Source organism: Arachis hypogaea, chromosome 4 (assembly GCF_003086295.3).
Source record: "Arachis hypogaea cultivar Tifrunner chromosome 4, arahy.Tifrunner.gnm2.J5K5, whole genome shotgun sequence".
Lineage (NCBI taxonomy): Eukaryota > Viridiplantae > Streptophyta > Magnoliopsida > Fabales > Fabaceae > Arachis > Arachis hypogaea.
In genome coordinates, this window is record NC_092039.1 from 20,296,273 (window position 1) to 20,320,036 (window position 23,764).

The 23,764-nt window shown below is 37.2% G+C and overlaps 1 protein-coding gene across 1 annotated transcript; it reads left to right on the top strand.

Annotated features, from left to right (window-relative positions):
• The first annotated feature begins 730 nt into the window (after positions 1–730).
• Positions 731–1,719, top strand: LOC112794734 (probable LRR receptor-like serine/threonine-protein kinase At3g47570). The gene is made up of 2 exons (XM_072234351.1): positions 731–1,019; positions 1,355–1,719. The coding sequence occupies exons 1-2, from the start codon at positions 731–733 to the stop codon at positions 1,717–1,719; spliced, it is 654 nt and encodes a 217-aa protein (XP_072090452.1).
• Positions 1,720–23,764: the final 22,045 nt, after the last annotated feature.

Consider the following 23,764-nt stretch of genomic DNA (forward strand, 5'->3'; position numbering starts at 1 on the left):
CATTTCTGGATTGCAAAATTTACAAATTCTCAACTTATCACAAAATAAATTGGTAGGGGGTATTCCTGATTCACTTGGCAGTTTGATAAGTTTGACAGATTTGGACTTATCTCAAAACAACTTGTTTGGCTTGATTCCAAGATCACTGGAGTCACTTCATTATCTTGAATTCATCAATCTTTCTCATAATAGTTTGGAAGGAGAGATTCCGAGTGGTGGACCTTTCAAAAATTTTACTGCTCAATCTTTCATGTTTAATAAAGCACTTTGTGGAAATGCCAGATTACAAGTCCCAGCATGCAGTAAAGTAAAGAAGAAAGGGTCAAATGCAAACATATTCTTCATCAAATGCATATTGCCTATAATGGTTTCAATCATTCTGGTTGTTTTCTGTGTGTTTTTTCTCGTCAGACCTTGAAGAAAGAATGGTGGTGATACTAATGAAGGAACATTATGAGCATTACAAGCAGCCAGAATGATTTCGTACTATGAACTATCACAGGCAGCTAATGGATTTGATGAGAGTAATTTGCTTGGTAGGGGCAGTTTTGGCTGTGTTCAAAGGTTGACTTTCAAATGGGATGGTGGTTGCTGTCAAAGTGTTTAACTTGGATTTGGAATTAGGATCAAAGAGCTTCAGTGTAGAATGCTAGCAATGTGCAATCTGCGCCATTGAAATCTCATAAAGATCATAGGTTGTTGTTCAAGTATAGATTACAAGCTTTTAGTGATGGAGTTCATGCCTAATGGGAGCCTTGAGAGATGGTTGTATTCTCATAATCATTGTTTGGACTTCTTGCAAAGGCTAAATATAATGATAGATGTGGCATCTGCATTGGAGTATCTGCATCATGGATCTTCACCTATAGTGGTTCATTGTGATGTCAAACCTTGTAATGTCTTATTGGATGAAGACATCGTTGGCCATGTCAGTGACTTTGGCATTGCCAAATTGCTTGGCGAGGGACAATCCAAAGAATATACCAAGACCATGGCTACAGTTGGCTACATTGCACCGGGTAAGTGATACTACACCAGATTATAATTTCCCTTTTAACTTTGGTCATTTGATTATAACCATATGCTTGATTAGTATGCATCTACAATTGAAGATCATAAATCATTCACTGACCTTTTAGTAATAATTTGTAATCAAAGTTGAACTACAATGCTTCTTTAACTTTTTCTGTAGTAATTTTCATTAGTTCAGAAATTCACTTTTTGTTGCGGTGGTGGTATCTAAACATTTTGTTTCCAATTTTAGTGGCTTGTGTGTCACATATACTTGTTCTATAAACAAATATTTTATTTAAAATAACGAGGGTAATTTGAGTTGCAAAGTTTGGATCCAAAGGGATTATCTCTACAAAGGGAGATGTATACAGTTTTGGGATAATGCTGATGGAAACATTCACAAGAAAGAAGCCAACAGATGACTTGTTTGTTGCAGGATTAAGCATGAAAGGTTGGATTAGTGAATCATTGTCACGTGCAATTGATCAAGTTGTGGATTCCAACTTGTTACAAGATGAAGGTCACCACCATGTTGATGACATAATAGCATCTACATCATCTATCTTGAAACTGGCCTTGAATTGTTGTGAGGATTTACCTGAAGAACGAATGAACATGGAAGATATTGCTGCATCACTGAACAAAGTTAAGGCCAAGTTTCTTAAAGCTAATGACAAGGATGTCGTTCGGTTTTGTAGAAAATGAACCACTTTGTAATATGTTTAAATGTTTAGTACATTCCCTTTCTTTGCTTTTGAATTTTGGCCTCAGTAGAGTCTATATTTTTCTACATTAGGAACATAAGATGTTGCAATAAACATTATCAAAAGAGAGTCAGCAAATATAACTACAGAACATTTACAGTTATTAAGCTATGGATGATTCAGGATTGATATATAAAGATTAAAGAATATAAAGGATGATCATGGCCATTTGCTAATTGATAATATATCAGTTGTAAGAAACATTCATTGTGTCACTTTAATACCAATTTCTGTAAACTAAGAAAAGCAAATCTGCGATGTTGAGCACTGTTGACATTTGACAAACTCAAGTAATCAAAAAAATAAACAAAAAAAGTGGTGCCAAAGTATAAAAATTAAAAATAAACAATCAGCATCATGCATATCTACAAAATTTAAAGTAATAGTAGTTCAATATTGATCAATAGCAGTATCATAATATCTCAACTTGCCTTACTCCATAATGCACATGTCGATGATTACAATGACCTGAGACACCATAGTTATCAAAAGTAATAATCTGGAGAGGCACAAAAACCAAAACAGTAAAAACAGGGGAGCTCTAAAAGAGATAACTAGAACAGAAGGTATTAGTCACCCCAAAAGATTGCATATGGTGGCACAAATAAAAGCTTAACTTACATGCCTAAAAATGGAAACAATAATACAGAAGCACAGGCTTACCATATTAATGCAGTGGCTGGTTATTTATGCGATGGAGAAGAAAGGAGAAGAGAGTCAATTGGGGGTTAGGGTTTTTAACCTAAAATTAGGGACCAAATTGAGTCCAAAATGTTTACTAAGCCACGTCAGCTATCCGTTGCGCTGCTAACATGTCACCAACGACGCCAGGTTAGCTTTCTGGTTGTGCCAGCTGGACGAAATTCATCGGAAGGACCACTATGAGTACCGGAGATCAACTTCAGGGGCGATCTCAAACAAATTTTTAAGTTCAGGGATTACTTTGAGCCTCGAGGGTAACTTCAGCGACTACTTTGATACTTACCTCTTTATTAGTAACATGATTACATGTATGAAACTTAATCTCATCAAGAGCTCCTAAATAGGAAGGTATCATCTAAGGCATATTCAATATTTTTATGGTAATACTAACAACAGACAACAACAACAACAAAGTTTTGTCCTACTAAGTAGGGTCGATTACATGAATCAAACAACGTTATTATGCTCTGTTATGTATCATGTCTACAAAAAGACCGTTTACATGTAGATTTCGTTTGACCACCTCATGGATGGTCTTCTTAGATCTTCCTCTGCCTTTCGCCCATTGTCCATCTTCCATCTCATCTACCCTCCTGAATGAATGTTCTATCGGTCTTTTTCTCACACGTCCAAACCACCTGAAACGCGATTCAACCATCTTTTCCACAATAGGTGCTACTCCAACTCTCTCCCTTATATTTTCGTTCTTTATTTTATCCAATCACGTATGACCACTCATCCATCTCAACGTCTTCATCTCTTCCACACTCAGCTTATGTTCGTGCTTTCCTTTAGCCGCCCAACACTCCGTACCATAAAGCATAGCCGATCTTATAGCGGTGCGATAAAATTTACCTTTAAGTTTTAAAGGCACTTTTTTGTCGCATATAAAACCAGATTCACTCCACCATTTTGACCAACCTGTTTGGATCCTATGATTTACATCCTGTTCAATCTCTCCATTATCCTGTATGATGCACCCAAGATACTTAAAACTTTTAATTTTTTGTAGGATGTTTTCTCCAATCTTCACCTCTATATTAAGGTTTTTCCTTCTCAAACTAAACTTACATTCTATATATTCCGTCTTGCTACGGCTTATGCGCAGACCATACACTTCTAGAGCTTCTCTCCATAACTCCAACTTCTTATTTAGGTCTTCCCTTGACTCTCCCATAAGGACGATATCATCGGCAAAAAGTATGCACCATGGCACAGGCTCTTGGATGTGCTCTGTGAGTACTTCCAAGACTAATGTGAAAATGTATGGACTTAAGAATGATCTCTGGTGTAATCATATACCAATAGGAAATTCCTTTGTCACACCACCTTGAGTCTTCACACTAGTTGTGATCCCATCATACATGTCTTTAATTGTACGAATATATGTGATCCTTACTCTCCTCTTTACTAAAACCTTCCATAAGACCTCCCTTGGTACTCTATCATACGCTTTTTCCAAATCAATAAGCATCATATGTAGATCCCTTTTATTAATATGATACCTCTCCATCATCCTTCTTAATAGGTATATCGCTTCAGTGGTAGGTCTGCCTGACATAAATCCAAATTGCTTCTCTGTTACTTGTGTCTCTTTTCTCAACCTCCGTTCTATCACCCTTTCCCATAACTTCATGATATGACTCATGAGCTTGACCCCTCTATAGTTTCTACAACTTTGTATATTCCCTTATTCTTATAGATAGGTACCAATGTGCTATTTCTCCACTCATCAGGTATCTTTTTTTACCTTAAAATCTCATTAAAAAACTTGGTTAACCAATTGATGCCTTTTTCTCCAATACCCTTCCAAACCTCAATTAGGATATTATCAGGTCCAACTGTCCTGCCATTTTTCATTTGCTTTAGAGCCTCTTTTACCTCGTAGTCTTGGATCCTTTGATAGTAGTCAAAGTTTTTATCTTCTTCCCTTGTGTATAACCGACCAAGGCTCGGAAGAGTCTTCTGTCCCTCATTAAATACTCGTAGAAGTAGCTCTTTCACCTTTCATTAATCTTCTCCTCTTGAGCCAATACATCTCCATCCTTATCCTTTATGCACTTAACCTGATCTAAATCTCTCGTTCTTCTTTCACGGTTCTTTGCGATTCTATATATACCTTTTTCTCCTTCTTTCGTACCCAAAGACTGGTAGAGACCCTCATATACTATTGTTCTTGCCTCACTTACAGCCACTTTTGTCTCTTTCTTAGCCGTCTTATATTTTTTTCAGTTATCTGCGTTACAGCATAAAGACCACTCTTTAAAACACTCCTTTTTTATCTTTATCTTATCTTGTACACTCGCATTCCACCACCAGGACTCCTTGTCTCTTGGTCCTATTCCTTTAAATTCACCAAAGCTTTCTTTTGCTGTTCTTCTAATAACTGCTGCCATCTCCCTCCACATCTCTTCCGTGTTTCCATTCCCATCCCACTTTGCCTCTTTTCCTACCCGTCATAGGAAGCTTCTTTTTCCTCACCTTTCATCCGCCACCACCTCGTCCTTGAGTTCTTCGTATGATGTCTTTTTCTCAACTTTTGCTCAACACGAAAATCCATGACGAGCACCCTATGTCTTTTATGGTAATACTAAAGAGATGAAAAATAAGATTTAATTATTCTGTTATTTTTTATAATTTTATTAAATTTTTAGTTAGGTTTTTATACTTTTTTTTCTTTTCAATTGAGTCTTTACACTCTTTTTAATTTTGTAATTACGTTATTTTCATGTTAAAAATATTAAAATTAACATAATATTTTTACCAAAATACATGTAGTTAAAAATTTAATTAAGTTTTTAATTATAAATACATTCAATTTGCGAAAAAATATTTAGTTAACTCTAATATTTTATTACATTAGGAAGGACTTAATTACAAAATTAAAGCAGTATAGAGACCAATTAAAAGAAAAAAAGTATAGAGACCTAATTAAAAATTTAGTAAAACTATAGGAGTCAAAAGAGTAATTAAACCAAAAAATAATTAGTTCAATCAGTTTAAATTTATTTTATTTATATTTATTTGTTATATAATATATTAAATAAAATTAAAAATAATAAATTTTGAACAATTTTTAATTAATATATTTTAATTACAAAATATTTTTGTTATAATTAATGTTAATGCAAAACTTAATCAGTCAATTTTAAAATTAGTCTTTAAAAAATTATGTCACGTAACACTTAATAATTAATGATACATTAACAATAAAAAGTTAATAGAAAGACTAAATTGATTTACTCATGATTTTTTAGAAATTATTTTAAGCAATAACCCAAAACTTAACGCCAGTTTTTATTTTATATATCTATAGAAATAAAGAATGAGCAGGCTAATTAAGAAGAACTATTTTTTATTCGTTTACAATAATTATGGGTCGTATGCATATCACGTTGCATGTGCTAGATTCGGAGAAGAAGAGACTTGGAAGAATGATATTGATCTATTTATTTGTAGCTGTTTAAGCTTTTCTGGAAATCAACGAAGGAAAATGCCCCTTTTCTTTAATAGCAAGAGTCAAAACACAAAGTCTTTTCAACCAGAAATTAAATAAAGATTAGATTGCATAACTCTTAGTTAGTAGTTGCCCTAAATCCTAATCTACTAGATTAATATATGCAATTTCTCAAAATTAAAGATTCTATATATATATATATATATATATATATATATATATATATATATATATATATATATATATATATATATATATATATTCCTTCGCTTGGAACTTAAAGGATGAAAATTTCATTAGGCCGTAAAAAATTAACCCTTTTTTTAAATGTCATTGTTCTAAAAATTTATTATCAAAATATCAATAATTAGATGTTACTATGTTTTAACCAATTTGAATTGGTTGAGTGGTCAACTCACTTATCCGCTTAACCAATTTAAGTTCGAATGCCGCTTTAGCATCTTTTGCTATAGGATATGAAAACTTTTTTAACTTAAAAAAATATCTATTTCCCATTTCCATCTAATTTTCTTCTCATGCCTCACTAATTCCAAATGTGTAACATACTTACCATACACATAAGTATTCACCATAAAAAATAAATCTCCCTTATATACTTATTAATCTCAAATATAAGAATTTTATGGTACCTTATATTTAGGTACTGGTTTCACCAGAAATTGTGAGGGGTTGAAAGCCCCACCAAACAGATTGAAATTGTGTATAAATAGAGTTAAAATAAAGTACTATAAACCGTGCAGTAGAGGGCAGAGTGGGAAGTAGGAAGAAGTGAGGAACAACAACCACTGAACTATATGACAACATTAACATTATTATTTCGTACGTAATGAAGTAGGTAAAGCCATTCCTCTCTCTGTTATTAAATCAACTTCTTCCTACCAAGTTAAGAAATTCATTAATTACATCCAATACAGCAAGTATGCCCCATTTTGCCTTCACAAACAATATTGAACCCCCTCTATGCTTATTTATATACTACCATTTTCGGATAAAAAACTATTCGAATATGTTACCTAAATATAAAAATAAAAACTATTCAATCGATTTCTAAAATGTGGATTTAATAGTTAATTTTTTTTGTACATATGACACGATTAATATAAAAATTAGTCAATATTAATTGTATCATTACAAGTTAAATAACAATTAGCAACTATGAAAAAGATAATGATTAGAGTTTCCTCCTTATAGTTTAATTTTAATGGTAAAGGAAAGTTTTTCCTTATAGTTGTCAAATTAGTGTTTTTTTTTTTAACAAAAAAAAGGGGGCACTCACGTATTTTTTAAGGATTATTAAATATTGACAAACTTCACTGAAATTGGCCCTAAAAGATATATATCAATATTTGTCAAATTCTTGTATTTTGTTTTGAAAAGTTTCAGTTATTTTTTTATTCGTTCAAAGACTAGTATAAAAGTTTAAGTTATTTTCTATGCTGAAATAGAAAATTTATTTTAGCATTTTCAAATCTATTTATAAATAATTAAATAGACCAAGTTATGATTTATGAAGCCAACGTGCAGGAGATTTATGACAAAAAGTAATGATCGATCAGCAGCTGGAAACTGGTTTGCAGAATAAAGTAAAAGTTTGTAGAGTACTTATCTAAGGACACATCTTTTATTTTTCTTTTAAAAAAGTTACTTACTGCCAATTGAACGGTGCAATATTTAATGCATTATTGATGGCTTCCTCATGTGCATCAAATAATTAACTGCTAACCTTAACCAACCAATAACTTATTCACATCTTTTAAATTTTAATTTCAACCGAAATTATTTTTAATATAAAAATAAAAATAATATTTTAGTTAAATATTAATATTTAAAATATATTATAATATTGTAAATGTACAAAAAAACATATATATCCAACATATATTTTACATGATTAAAATATTAATACATGTCCAACATGTATTTTATATGTTGTCAAAATAATAACACATATTTAACATATATTCTATGTATTAACACTCCTCTTATAAAATACACTCATTTATAATTACGGGCCTGCTACACATACAAGCCTACAAGCAAACAAGTTGGCCCAGCCCAAACAGAAATCACGCGCATGAAGAGAGATAACATGGCGCGTCAAAATCACGCGCTCAACATTCGAACGGTTACGTATGGCAGACTCTTCCACTTCTTCCATTTCTCAAGGCGCTTTCAAAACAACGAAACCCTCCCATTTTCGAGCGAAAATCAAGGTTCAAAATATAGAAATCGTAGTTCGAAAACTGCATCAAAACACCATCAAACTCTCTGTGAAGAATCTGAAGAAAAAACAAACCAAGAATACTCAACGTAAGTCCATTAAAATACTGTATATTTTACTTTTCTTCTACGTCGTTCTTCTAGGGTTTACTATTACTCTTGCTTCTTTGTTACACTGTTCTAAGTTATACGTCGTTCTTTTAAGTTCTACGTCGTTCTACGTTGTTATTCTAAGTTCTCGTGCTATTTTTGTTGATTTTTGGGGGGTTTATTCCGTAGATTCGGGGGTGTAAACTGCTTAACCTTGTAATGTGGCTTGATATTGAAGCATGGTTGAGTGATATCTGACTGATATCTATATGGATGTATCTGAATAATATCTATGGGTGTATCTCACTGTAATCAACGGGTGTATCTTATTTGATATCTTTGGGTGTATCTGAATAATATCTATGGGTGTATCTCACTGTTATCAATGGGTGTATCTTGCGGATATCTTTGGGTGTATCTGACTCATATATATGGGTGTATCTTACTGTTATCAATGGGTGTATCTTATTGTTATCAATGGGTGTATCTGAGTCATATATATATGGGTGTATATTACTGATATCTTTGGGTGTATTTTTAGTTTCAGAGAAAATGGCAGCAAGAAACCAAACTAAAGACCTTAAATGTGCCACACATCTCCTGAATGATAAGTTCAGAAACATGACTGAGGAGAAGAAGGCGATTGTGAGGGATCTTGGATTCGGTGGGTTGATGCACATCCCACCACTGAGGGTGGATCACCAACTCTTAAGGGAGCTGGCAAACAACTTCAAAATTGGGGAGAACAGACTGAAGACAGGATATGGTTCTTTCCAAATAACCCCAAAAAAAATAGGTGATGCGCTTGGCATCAATGCAACAGGTAATTAGCTCAAAATTATAGGTGTATATTAAGTTATTGCTTGGGTGTATATTAACCTGATGCTTGGGTGTATTTGAACCGACTTGGATGCTTTGTTGTCTTCCTTTTTGTAGGAGATCTATTTCCTGAGAAAGTTGACTATAAGAAACTTTCTGATGATGACAAAATAATTTATAGAAGATTCCAGGGTAAGACCCTCAAAAGTCTTACAGATGAAATGATGGAAATTGGCGTTGGCAACGAAGAGGAACGCCTGATGTTCAAGAGGATATTCATCCTCTACATACAGATGGCATTCCTTTTGCCAACGACGATAAACAAAATATCGCCCGTGCACCTGGCCCCAATTTTTATGATGGACAGCATATCGGAGAGAAACTGGGGGGGCATGTTTTGACCTTCATGGTCAAGGGCATCACAGACTATCAAGAGAAGAAGAAGAAGGCAATCAATGGCTGCCTCTTTGCCCTGATGATAATTGGTGGACGAAATTGTGATCACTATTCTTTGATTTGCATTTATTGTAGAATTGTAGAACTTAGGATTTTTGGCACGAGTGAACACAACTCCGTTCAACTAACCAGCAAGTGTACTGGGTCGTCCAAGTAATAAAACCTTACGTTGTAAGGGTCGATCCCACAGAGATTGTTGGTATGAAGCAAGCTATGGTTACCTTGCAAATCTCAGTTAGGCAGAAAAAAAAGGGAATTGTGATTATTGGAATAAATAATAAAAAGGAATAATAAAAGGGATAGAATACTTATGCAGATTCATTGGTAGGAATTTCAGATAAGCGGATGGAGATGCTGTAGAGCCCAAGGACGCCTGCTCTCCTATTGCTTCTACTCAATCCTTCTTACTCCTTTCCATGGCAAGCTTTGTATAGGGGTTCACCATCAACTGTGGCTACTTTCAATCGTCTCGAGGAAATATCCTATGCGGCTGTCACTCGCACAGCTAACCAGTCTGGAGGCATCACCCATGGTTGATGGCTACATCCCATCCTCGCAGTGAAAACTAATGCTCACGCACTCTGTCACAGTATGGCTAATCACCGGTTGGTTCCCTCCCCTACTGGAATAGAATCCCTCTTTTGCGTCTGTCACTAACGCCCAGCAGGTTACAAGTTTGAAGCACGTCACAGTCATTCATTACCGGAATCCTACTCGGAATACCACAGACAAGGTGAGACTTTCCGGATTCCCAGGATCCTACTCGGAATACCACAGACAAGGTTAGACTTTCCGGATCCTCATAAATGCCGCCATCTATCTAGTTTATACCACGAAGATTCTGTTGGGGAATCTAAGAGATACGCATTCAAGCTCTGTTGCATGTAGAACGGAAGTGGTTGTCAATCACGCGCATTCATAAGTGAGAATGATAATGAGGGTAATCTGACTCATTACATTCATCATGTTTTTGGGTACGAATGAATATCTTGGAATAAGAATAAGAGAGATTTGAATAAAAGATAATAGAATTTCATTAATACTTGAGGTACAGCAGAGCTCCACACCCTTAATCTATGGTGTGCAGAAACTCCACCGTTGAAAATACATAAGCAAAAGGTTCAGGCATGGCCGAATGGCCAGCCCCACTAACGTGATCACAGGATTCAAAATACAATCCAGGATGTCTAATACAATAGATAAATGTCCTATATATACTAGACTAGCTACTAGGGTTTACATGAGTAAGTAATTGATGCATAAATCCACTTTCGGGGCCCACTTGGTGTATGCTTGGGCTGAGCTTGATCAATCCACGAGTAGAGGCATTTCTTGGCGTCAAACTCCAGGTTATGACGTGTTTTGGGCGTTCAACTCCGGATCATGACGTTTTTCTGGCGTTTAACTCCAGACAGCAGCATGAACTTGGCGTTTAACGCCAAGTTACGTCGTCATTCTTCGAATAAAGTATGGACTATTATATATTGCTGGAAAGCCCTGGATGTCTACTTTCCAACGCCGTTGAGAGCGCGCCAATTGGAGTTCTGTAGCTCCAGAAAATCCATTTCGAGTGCAGGGAGGTCAGATTCCAACAGCATCAGCAGTCCTTTTGTCAGCCTTCTTCAGAGTTTTGCTCAGATCCCTCAATTTCAGTCAGAATTTACCTGAAATCACAGAAAAACATACAAACTCATAGTAAAGTCCAGAAATGTGAATTTATCATAAAAACTAGTGAAAACATCCCTAAAAGTAGCTTAAACTTACTAAAAACTATATAAAAACAATGCCAAAAAGCGTATAAATTATCCGCTCATCACAACACCAAACTTAAATTGTTGCTTGTCCCCAAGCAACTGAAAATCAAATAGGATAAAAAGAAGAGAATATACTATAAAGTCCAAAATATCAATGAATATTAATTTAATTACATGAGCGGGACTTGTAGCTTTTTTGCTTCTGAACAGTTTTGGCATCTCACTTTCTCCTTTGTAGTTTAGAGTGATTGGCATCTCTAGGAACTTAGAATTTTGGATAGTGTTATTGACTTTCCTAGTTAAGCATGTTGATTCTTGAACACAGCTACTTATGAGTCTTGGCTGTGGCCATAAGCACTTTGTCTTCCAGTATTACCACCAGATACACAAATGCCACAGACACATAACTGGGTGAACCTTTTCAGATTGTGACTCAGCTTTGCTAAAGTCCCCAGTTAGTGGTGTCCAGAGCTCTTAAGCACACTCTTTTGGATCACGACTTTAACCAATCAGTCTCAAGCTTTTCACTTGGACCTTCATGACACAAGCACATGGTTAGGGACAGCTTGATTTAGCCGCTTAGGCCTGGATTTTAATTTCCTTGGGCCCTCCTATCCATTAATGCTCAAAGCCTTGGATCCTTGCTTTAGAATTTTCGCCACTTTTTTTTTTCACTGCTTTTTCTTGCTTCAAGAATCAATTTCATGATGTTTTTCAGATCATCAATAACATTTCTCTTTGTTCATCATTCTTTCAAGAACCAACAATTTTAACACTCATAAACAACAAGATCAAAAATATGCACTGTTCAAGCATTCATTCAGAAAACAAAAAGTATTGCCACCACATCAATATAATTAAATTAAATTCACTAATAATTTCGAAAATTATGTACTTCTTGTTCTTTTGAATTAAAACATTTTTTTCTTTTAAGATAAGTGAAGGACTAATGGATTTTATTCATAGCTTTAAGGCATGGTTACATACTAATGATCATGAGATAAAGACACAAAGCATAGATAGACATAATACTTAAAAACCGAAAACAGAAAGAAAATAAAGAACAAGGAATGAATCCACCTTTAGTGGCGTCTTCTTCTTGAAGGACCAATGATGTTCTTCAACTCTTCTATGTCCCTTCCTTACCTTTGTTGCTCCTCCCTCATTGCTCTTTGATCTTCTCTTATTTCTTGGAGAGTGAGGGCGTGTTCATGGTGTTCCACCCTTAGTTGTTCAACATTATGGCTCAAGTCTTCCAAAGAGGTACTAAGTTGCTCCCAATAGTTGTTGGGAGGAAAGTGCATTCCTTGGGGCATTTGTTGATGATGAACTTCCTCATGTTCTTCTTGAGGGCCATGAGGAACTTCTCTTGTTTGCTCCATCCTTTTCTTGGTGATGGGCTTGTCTTCTTCAATGGAGACATCTCCATCTATGATAACTCCAGCTGAGTAGCATAAATGGCATATGAGGTGGGGGAAGGCTAGCCGTGCCATGTATGAAGGCTTGTCAGCTATTTTGTAGAGTTCATTGGATATGACTTCATGAACTTCCACTTCCTCTCCAATCATGATGCTATGAATCATGATGGCCCGATCCACAGTAACTTCAGATCGGTTGCTTGTAGGGATGATGGATCTTTGGATGAACTCCAACCATCCTCTAGCTACAGGCTTGAGGTTCAGTCTTCTTAGTTGGACTGGTTTGCCTTTGGAGTCTACTCTCCATTGGGCGCCTTCCACACAAATGTCCATTAGGACTTGGTCCAACCTTTGATTAAAGTTGACCCTTCTTGTGTAGGGGCGTTCATCACCTTGCATCATGGGTAGATGAAATGCCAACCTCACATTTTCCGGACTGAAATCTAAGTATTTCCCCCGAACCATTGTGATATAGTTCTTTGGATTCGGGTTCATACTTTGATCATGGTTCCTAGTGATCCATGCATTGGCATAGAACTCTTGAACCATCAATATTCCAACTTGTTGCATGGGGTTGGTTATTACTTCCCACCCTCTTCTTTGAATTTCATGTTGGATTTCCGGATATTCATTATTTTTGAGCTTGAAAGGGACCTCGGGGATCACCTTTTTCTTTGCCACAACATCATAGAAGTGGTCTTGATGGCTCTTGGAGATGAATCTCTCCTTCTCCCATGACTCGGAAGTGGAAGCTTTTGCCTTCCCTTTTCCTTTTCTTGAGGATATTCCGGTCTTGGGTGCCATTGATGGTGAATGAAAAATAAAAAGCTTAGGCTTTTTACCACACCAAACTTAAAAGTTGCTCGTCCTCGAGCAAAAAAAAAGAAAAGAAGAGTAGAAGAAGAAGAAGAAAATTTTGGTAGAGAAGGAGAGGAGGGGGTTCGGCTAAATGAGAGAAGAAGGGGTTTGTGTTGTGTGAAAATGAAGAAGAAAGGAGAGGTATTTATAGGGAGAGGGAGGGTGGGAGTTCGGCCATTTTGGGTGGGAAAGGGTGGGAAATTGAATTTGAATGTAATGGGGGTAGGTGGGATTTATGGGGAAGAGGAGGTTGATGTGAATGGTGCATGGGGTAATTGGGAAGAGGAATTGAGGTGATTGGTGAAGGTTTTTGGGAAGTGTGACATTGAAAATGAGATTTGGATTAGGAGAGTGTGATTAGGATTAAAAGAAAAGGTAGGTGAGGATCCTGTGGGGTCCACAGATCCTGAGGTGGGGATCCTGTGGGGTCCACAGATTCTGAGGTGAAAAGAAATACCATTCCTTCACCATATAGGCATGTAAATTGCCTCCATGCATCATCCTGGCATTCAAACGCCCATTGGTGCATGTTCTGGGCGTTAAACGCCCATGTAATGCATGTTTCTGGCGTTGAACGCCAGTTTCATGCTTGGTTCTGGCGTTCAGCGCCAGATTGTCCTCTGTGTGCGCATCCTGGCGTTAAACGCCAGGTTGTTGCTTGTTTTGGGCGTTCAGCGCCAGAAAGATGCTCTGTTCTGGCGTTGAACGCCGGCCAGATGCACCTTACTGGCGTTGAACGCCAGCCCGTGCGTCCTCCAGGGTGAAAAATTTTTTTCTTCTGTTTTTGACTCTGTTTTTAATTTTTTGATTTTTTTCGTGCCTCCTCATGATCATGTACCTAATTAAACACAAAAATAACAAAGAAACAAAATAAAATAAAATTAGATAAATAAAATTGGGTTGCCTCCCAACAAGCGCTTCTTTAATGTCAATAGCTTGACAGTGGCTCTCATGGAGCCACAAGGTGATCAGGTCAATGTTGTATAGTTGCCAACACCAAACTTAGAGTTTGGATATGGAGTTTGAACACCAAACTTAGAGTTTGGTTGTGGCCTCACAACACCAAACTTAGAGTTTGACTGTGTGGGCTCTTCTTGACTCTGAACTGTGAGAAGCTCTTCATGCTTACTCTCTTCTGTCATAGAGGGATGGCCATGTGCCTTAAACACAAGGTAGTCCCCATTCAATTGAAGGACTAACTCTCCTCTGTTGACATCTATCACAGCTTCTGCTGTGGCTAGGAAAGGTCTTCCTAGGATGATGGATTCATCATCTTCCTTCCTAGTGTCTAGGGTTATGAAATTAGCAGGGATGTAAAGGCCTTCAACCTTTACTAGCACGTCCTCTACTATTCCATAAGCTTGTCTCATTGACTTATCTGCCAATTGTAATGAGAACAAGGCAGGTTGTACCTCAATGATCCCTAGCTTCTCCATTACAGAGAGTGGCATCAGATTTATCCCTGACCCAAGATCACATAGAGCTTTTTCAAAGCTCATGGTGCCAATGGTGCAAGGTATTAAGAACTTGCCAGGATCTTGTTTCTTTTGAGGTAGAGTTTTCTGAATCCAAGTATCTAGTTCACTAATGAGCAAGGGAGGTTCACTTTCCCAAGTCTCATTACCAAACAACTTGGCATTCAGCTTCATGATAGCTCCTAAGTATTGAGCAATTTGCTCTCCAGTCATATCTTCATCCTCTTCAGAGGATGAATATTCTTCAGAGCTCATGAATGGCAGAAGGAGATTTAATGGAATCTTTATGGTCTTTGTATGAGCCTCAGATTCCTCAGGATCCTTAATAGGAAACTCCTTCTTGCTTGAAGGACATCCCAGGAGGTCTTCCTCACTAGGATTTTCGTCCTCCTCCTCCCCTATGCATTCGGCCACTTTGATTAAATCAATGGCCTTGCACTCTCCTTTTGGATTTTCTTCTGTATTGCTTGGGAGAGTACTGGGAGGAGTTTCAATAACTTTCTTACTCAGCTGGCCCACTTGTGCCTCCAAATTTCTAATGGAAGATCTGGTTTCATTCATGAAACTGAAAGTGGCCTTTGACAGATCAGAGACTATATTTGCTAAATTAGAAGTATTTTGTTCAGAATTCTCTGTCTGTTGCTGAGAAGATGATGGATATGGCTTGCTATTGCCTAGCCTATTGCGTCCACCATTGTTAAAGCCTTGTTGAGGCTTTTGTTGATCCTTCCAGGAGAAATTTGGATGATTTCTCCATGATGGATTATAGGTGTTTCCATAAGGTTCACCCATGTAATTAACCTCTGCCATGGCAGGGTTCTCAGGATCATAAGCTTCTTCAGAAGCTGCCTCTCTAGTACTGTTGGATGCATGTTGCAATCCATTCAGATTTTGAGAGATCATGTTAACCTGTTGAGTCAACATTTTGTTCTGAGCCAATATGGCATTCAGAGCATCAATTTCAAGAACTCCTTTCTTCTGAGGTATCCCATTATTCACAGAATTCCTCTCAGAGGTATACATGAACTGGTTGTTTGCAACCATGTCAATGAGTTCTTGAGCCTCTTCAGGCGTTTTCTTCAGGTGAATAGATCCACCTGCAGAATGGTCCAGTGACATTTTCGAAAATTCAGAGAGACCATAATAGAATATATCTAACATGGTCCATTCTGAAAACATGTCAGATGGACATCTTTTGGTCAGCTGCTTGTATCTTTCCCAAGCTTCATAGAGGGATTCACCATCTTTTTGTTTGAAGGTTTGAACATCCACTCTCAGCTTGCTCAGCTTTTGAGGAGGAAAGAATTTATCCAAGAAGGCAGTGACCAGCTTATCCCAGGAGTCCAGGCTATCCTTGGGTTGTGAATCCAACCATATTCTAGCTCTGTCTCTTACAGCAAAAGGGAAAAGCATGAGTCTGTAGACTTCAGGATCAACTCCATTCGTCTTCACAGTCTCACAGATCTGCAAGAACTCAGTTAAGAACTGATAAGGATCCTCAGATGGAAGTCCATAAAACTTGCAGTTTTGTTGCATTAATGCAACTAGTTGAGGCTTAAGCTCAAAGTTATTGGCTCCAATGGCAGGAATGGAGATGCTTCTTCCATCAAACTTGGACGTTGGCTTTGTGAAGTCACCAAGCATTCTCCTTGCATTATTATTATTATTATTTTCGGCTGCCATCTCCTTCTCTTGTTCGAAAATTTCTGAAAGGTTATTTCTGGATGGTTGTAATTTAGCTTCTCTTAATTTTCTCTTCAGAGTCCTTTCAGGTTCTGGATCAATTTCAACAAGAGTGCCTTTTTCCCTGTTCCTGCTCATATGAAAGAGAAGAAAATAAGAAAAGAAAGAGGAATCCTCTATGTCACAGTATAGAGATTCCTTTATGTTAGTAGAAGAAGAAAGGGGTAGAAGAAAGAAGAAGGATTCGGATTTTTGGATGAAGAGAGGTGAAGAGAAGTGTTAGTAATTAAATAATTAAATAAAATAAGAGAAGAGAAGGAAGATTTCGAAAATAATTTTTGAAAAAGAGGTTAGTAATTTTCGAAAATCAAAGACAAAATATAATTAAAATTAAAATTTAAAACAAAAAGAATTTTTGAAAAAGAGAGGGAGAATTTTCGAAAATTAGAGAGGGAAAAGTAGTTAGGTGGTTTTGAAAAAGATAAGAAACAAACAAAAAGTTAGTTAGTTGATTGAAAAAGATTTGAAATCAAATTTTGAAAAAGATAAGAAGATAGGAAGTTAGATAAGATATTTTGAAAAAGATTTAATTTTTTTTTTAAAAAGACTCAACTAACAAGAAACTACAAGATAAGATTCTAGAACTTAAAGATTGAACCTTTCTTAACAAGAAAGTAACAAACTTCAAATTTTTGAACCAATCACATTAATTGTTAGCTAATTTTCGAAAATTTGATATAAAGATAAGAAAAAGATTTTGAAAAAGATTTTTGAAATTTTTCGAAAATTATAAAAAAATGAAAAAGATATGATTTTTGAAAAAGATTTTGAAAAGATAAGATTTTTAAAATTGAAATTTTGACTTGACTTGTAAGAAACAACTAATTTTAAAAATTTTTGACCAAGTCAACCCAAAATTTCGAAAATTTGGAGAAAAATAAGGAAAGGATATTTTTTTTTGATTTTTGAATTTTTAATTATGAGAGAGAAAATCAAAAATACTCAATGCATGAAATTTTTAGATCAAAACAATGAATGCATGCAAGAATGCTATGGATGTCAAGATGAACACCAAGAACACTTTGAAGATCATGATGAACATCAAGAACATATTTTTGAAAAATTTTTGATGCAAAGAAAACATGCAAGACACCAAACTTAGAAATTTCTAATGCATGAAAAATATGAATGCAAAGATGCACATGAAAAACAACAAAAGACATAAAACAAGAAATCATCAAGATCAAACAAGAAGACTTGTCAAGAACAACTTGAAGATCATGAAGAACACTATGAATGCATGGGATTTTCGAAAAATGCAAGAAAATTTTTAAAGCATGCAATTGACACCAAACTTAAAAATTAACACAAGATTCAAACAAGAAACACAAAATATTTTTTATTTTTATGATTTTCTAATTTTTTGTATTTTTTATTAATTTTTTTTCGAAAATAAAGTTTGCAAAAACGAAAAAGAAAGGAAAAATTTTTGAAAAATATTTTTGAAAAGAAAATTACCTAATCTGAGCAACAAGATGAACCGTCAGTTGTCCATACTCGAACAATCCCCGGCAACGGCGCCAAAAACTTGGTGGACGAAATTGTGATCACTATTCTTTGATTTGCATTTATTGTAGAATTGTGGAACTTAGGATTTTTGGCACGAGTGAACACAACTCCGTTCAACTAACCAGCAAGTGTACTGGGTCGTCCAAGTAATAAACCTTACGTGAGTAAGGGTCGATCCCACAGAGATTGTTGGTATGAAGCAAGCTATGGTCACCTTGCAAATCTCAGTTAGGCAGAAAAAAAGGGGAATTGTGATTATTGGAATAAATAATAAAAAGGAATAATAAAAGGGATAGAATACTTATGCAGATTCATTGGTAGGAATTTCAGATAAGCGGATGGAGATGCTGTAGAGCCCAAGGACGCCTGCTCTCCTATTGCTTCTACTCAATCCTTCTTACTCCTTTCCATGGCAAGCTTTGTATAGGGGTTCACCATCAACTGTGGCTACTTTCAATCCTCTCGGGGAAATATCCTATGCGGCTGTCACTCGCACAGCTAACCAGTCTGGAGGCATCACCCATGGTTGATGGCTACATCCCATCCTCGCAGTGAAAACTAATGCTCACGCACTCTGTCACAGTACGGCTAATCACCGGTTGGTTCCCTCCCCTACTGGAATAGAATCCCTCTTTTGCGTCTGTCACTAACGCCCAGCAGGTTACAAGTTTGAAGCACGTCACAGTCAATCATTACCGGAATCCTACTCGGAATACCACAGACAAGGTGAGACTTTCCGGATTCCCAGGATCCTACTCGGAATACCACAGACAAGGTTAGACTTTCCGGATCCTCATAAATGCCGCCATCTATCTAGTTTATACCACGAAGATTCTGTTGGGGAATCTAAGAGATACGCATTCAAGCTCTGTTGCATGTAGAACGGAAGTGGTTGTCAATCACGCGCATTCATAAGTGAGAATGATAATGAGGGTAATCTGACTCATTACATTCATCATGTTTTTGGGTACGAATGAATATCTTGGAATAAGAATAAGAGAGATTTGAATAAAAGATAATAGAATTTCATTAATACTTGAGGTACAGCAGAGCTCCACACCCTTAATCTATGGTGTGCAGAAACTCCACCGTTGAAAATACATAAGCAAAAGGTTCAGGCATGGCCGAATGGCCAGCCCCCCCTAACGTGATCACAGGATTCAAAATACAATCCAGGATGTCTAATACAATAGATAAATGTCCTATATATACTAGACTAGCTACTAGGGTTTACATGAGAAAGTAATTGATGCAAAAATCCACTTCCGGGGCCCACTTGGTGTATGCTTGGGCTGAGCTTGATCAATCCACGAGTAGAGGCATTTCTTGGCGTCAAACTCCAGGTTATGACGTGTTTTGGGCGTTCAACTCCGGATCATGACGTTTTTCTGGCGTTTAACTCCAGACAGCAGCATGAACTTGGCATTTAACGCCAAGTTACGTCGTCATTCTTCGAATAAAGTATGGACTATTATATATTGCGGGAAAGCCCTGGATGTCTACTTTCCAACGCCGTTCAGAGCGCGCCAATTGGAGTTCTGTAGCTCCAGAAAATCCATTTCGAGTGCAGGGAGGTCAGATTCCAACAGCATCAGCAGTCCTTTTGTCAGCCTTCTTCAGAGTTTTGCTCAGATCCCTCAATTTCAGTCAGAATTGACCTGAAATCACAGAAAAACACACAAACTCATAGTAAAGTCCAAAAATGTGAATTTATCATAAAAACTAGTGAAAACATCCCTAAAAGTAGCTTAAACTTACTAAAAACTATATAAAAACAATGCCAAAAAGCGTATAAATTATCCGCTCATCACAACACCAAACTTAAATTGTTGCTTGTCCCCAAGCAACTGAAAATCAAATAGGATAAAAAGAAGAGAATATACTATAAAGTCCAAAATATCAATGAATATTAATTTAATTACATGAGCGGGACTTGTAGCTTTTTTGCTTCTGAACAGTTTTGGCATCTCACTTTCTCCTTTGTAGTTTAGAGTGATTGGCATCTCTAGGAACTTAGAATTTTGGATAGTGTTATTGACTTTCCTAGTTAAGCATGTTGATTCTTGAACACAGCTACTTATGAGTCTTGGCTGTGGCCCTAAGCACTTTGTCTTCCAGTATTACCACCAGATACACAAATGCCACAGACACATAACTGGGTGAACCTTTTCAGATTGTGACTCAGCTTTGCTAAAGTCCCCAGTTAGTGGTGTCCAGAGCTCTTAAGCACACTCTTTTGGATCACGACTTTAACCAATCAGTCTCAAGCTTTTCACTTGGACCTTCATGACACAAGCACATGGTTAGGGACAGCTTGATTTAGCCGCTTAGGCCTGGATTTTAATTTCCTTGGGCCCTCCTATCCATTAATGCTCAAAGCCTTGGATCCTTGCTTTAGAATTTTCGCCACTTTTTTTTTTTTTTTCACTGCTTTTTCTTGCTTCAAGAATCAATTTCATGATGTTTTTCAGATCATCAATAACATTTCTCTTTGTTCATCATTCTTTCAAGAACCAACAATTTTAACACTCATAAACAACAAGATCAAAAATATGCACTGTTCAAGCATTCATTCAGAAAACAAAAATATTGCCACCACATCAATATAATTAAATTAAATTCACTAATAATTTCGAAATTATGTACTTCTTGTTCTTTTGAATTAAAACATTTTTTTCTTTTAAGATAAGTGAAGGACTAATGGATTTTATTCATAGCTTTAAGGCATGGTTACATACTAATGATCATGAGATAAAGACACAAAGCATAGATAGACATAATACTTAAAAACCGAAAACAAAAAGAAAATAAAGAACAAGGAATGAATCCACCTTTAGTGGCGTCTTCTTCTTGAAGGACCAATGATGTTCTTCAACTCTTCTATGTCCCTTCCTTGCCTTTGTTGCTCCTCCCTCATTGCTCTTTGATCTTCTCTTATTTCTTGGAGAGTGAGGGCGTGTTCATGGTGTTCCACCCTTAGTTGTTCAACATTATGGCTCAAGTCTTCCAAAGAGGTACTAAGTTGCTCCCAATAGTTGTTGGGAGGAAAGTGCATTCCTTGGGGCATTTGTTGATGATGAACTTCCTCATGTTCTTCTTGAGGGCCATGAGGAACTTCTCTTGTTTGCTCCATCCTTTTCTTGGTGATGGGCTTGTCTTCTTCAATGGAGACATCTCCATCTATGATAACTCCAGCTGAGTAGCATAAATGGCATATGAGGTGGGGGAAGGCTAGCCGTGCCATGTATGAAGGCTTGTCAGCTATTTTGTAGAGTTCATTGGATATGACTTCATGAACTTCCACTTCCTCTCCAATCATGATGCTATGAATCATGATGGCCCGATCCACAGTAACTTCAGATCGGTTACTTGTAGGGATGATGGATCTTTGGATGAACTCCAACCATCCTCTAGCTACAGGCTTGAGGTCCAGTCTTCTTAGTTGGACTGGTTTGCCTTTGGAGTCTACTCTCCATTGGGCGCCTTCCACACAAATGTCCATTAGGACTTGGTCCAACCTTTGATTAAAGTTGACCCTTCTTGTGTAGGGGCGTTCATCACCTTGCATCATGGGTAGATGGAATGCCAACCTCACATTTTCCGGACTGAAATCTAAGTATTTCCCCGAACCATTGTGATATAGTTCTTTGGATTCGGGTTCATACTTTGATCATGGTTCCTAGTGATCCATGCATTGGCATAGAACTCTTGAACCATCAATATTCCAACTTGTTGCATGGGGTTGGTTATTACTTCCCACCCTCTTCTTTGAATTTCATGTTGGATTTCCGGATATTCATTCTTTTTGAGCTTGAAAGGGACCTCGGGGATCACCTTTTTCTTTGCCACAACATCATAGAAGTGGTCTTGATGGCTCTTGGAGATGAATCTCTCCTTCTCCCATGACTCGGAAGTGGAAGCTTTTGCCTTCCCTTTTCCTTTTCTTGAGGATATTCCGGTCTTGGGTGCCATTGATGGTGAATGAAAAATAAAAAGCTTAGGCTTTTTACCACACCAAACTTAAAAGTTGCTCGTCCTCGAGCAAAAAAAGAAAAGAAGAGTAGAAGAAGAAGAAGAGAATTTTGGTAGAGAAGGAGAGGAGGGGGTTCGGCTAAATGAGAGAAGAAGGGGTTTGTGTTGTGTGAAAATGAAGAAGAAAGGAGAGGTATTTATAGGGAGAGGGAGGGTGGGAGTTCGGCCATTTTGGGTGGGAAAGGGTGGGAAATTGAATTTGAATGTAATGGGGGTAGGTGGGATTTATGGGGAAGAGGAGGTTGATGTGAATGGTGCATGGGGTAATTGGGAAGAGGAATTGAGGTGATTGGTGAAGGTTTTTGGGAAGTGTGACATTGAAAATGAGATTTGGATTAGGAGAGTGTGATTAGGATTAAAAGAAAAGGTAGGTAAGGATCCTGTGGGGTCCACAGATCCTGAGGTGGGGATCCTGTGGGGTCCACAGATCCTGAGGTGAAAAGAAATACCATTTCTTCACCATATAGGCATGTAAATTGCCTCCATGCATCATCCTGGCGTTCAAACGCCCATTGGTGCATGTTCTGGGCGTTAAACGCCCATGTAATGCATGTTTCTGGCGTTGAACGCCAGTTTCATGCTTGTTTCTGGCGTTCAGCGCCAGATTGTCCTCTGTGTGCGCATCCTGGCGTTAAACGCCAGGTTGTTGCTTGTTTTGGGCGTTCAGCGCCAGAAAGATGCTCTGTTCTGGCGTTGAACGCCGGCCAGATGCACCTTACTGGCGTTGAACGCCAGCCCGTGCGTCCTCCAGGGTGAAAATTTTTTTTCTTCTGTTTTTGACTCTGTTTTTAATTTTTTGATTTTTTTCGTGCCTCCTCATGATCATGTACCTAATTAAACACAAAAATAACAAAGAAACAAATAAAATAAAATTAGATAAATAAAATTGGGTTGCCTCCCAACAAGCGCTTCTTTAATGTCAATAGCTTGACAGTGGCTCTCATGGAGCCACAAGGTGATCAGGTCAATGTTGTATAGTTGCCAACACCAAACTTAGAGTTTGGATATGGAGTTTGAACACCAAACTTAGAGTTTGGTTGTGGCCTCACAACACCAAACTTAGAGTTTGACTGTGTGGGCTCTTCTTGACTCTGAACTGTGAGAAGCTCTTCATGCTTACTCTCTTCTGTCATAGAGGGATGGCCATGTGCCTTAAACACAAGGTAGTCCCCATTCAATTGAAGGACTAACTCTCCTCTGTTGACATCTATCACAGCTTCTGCTGTGGCTAGGAAAGGTCTTCCTAGGATGATGGATTCATCATCTTCCTTCCTAGTGTCTAGGGTTATGAAATCAGCAGGGATGTAAAGGCCTTCAACCTTTACTAGCACGTCCTCTACTATTCCATAAGCTTGTCTCATTGACTTATCTGCCAATTGTAATGAGAACAAGGCAGGTTGTACCTCAATGATCCCTAGCTTCTCCATTACAG

What these genes read in the sequence shown, in the direction of transcription:
- LOC112794734 (XM_072234351.1), top strand. Translation starts at nt 731, where the DNA reads ATGGAGTTCATGCCTAATGGGAGCCTTGAGAGATGGTTGTATTCTCAT. An exon ending in AGTTGGCTACATTGCACCGG is followed by an intron (nt 1,020 to 1,354) that starts GTAAGTGATACT and finishes TTGGATCCAAAG; the next exon opens with GGATTATCTCTACAAAGGGA.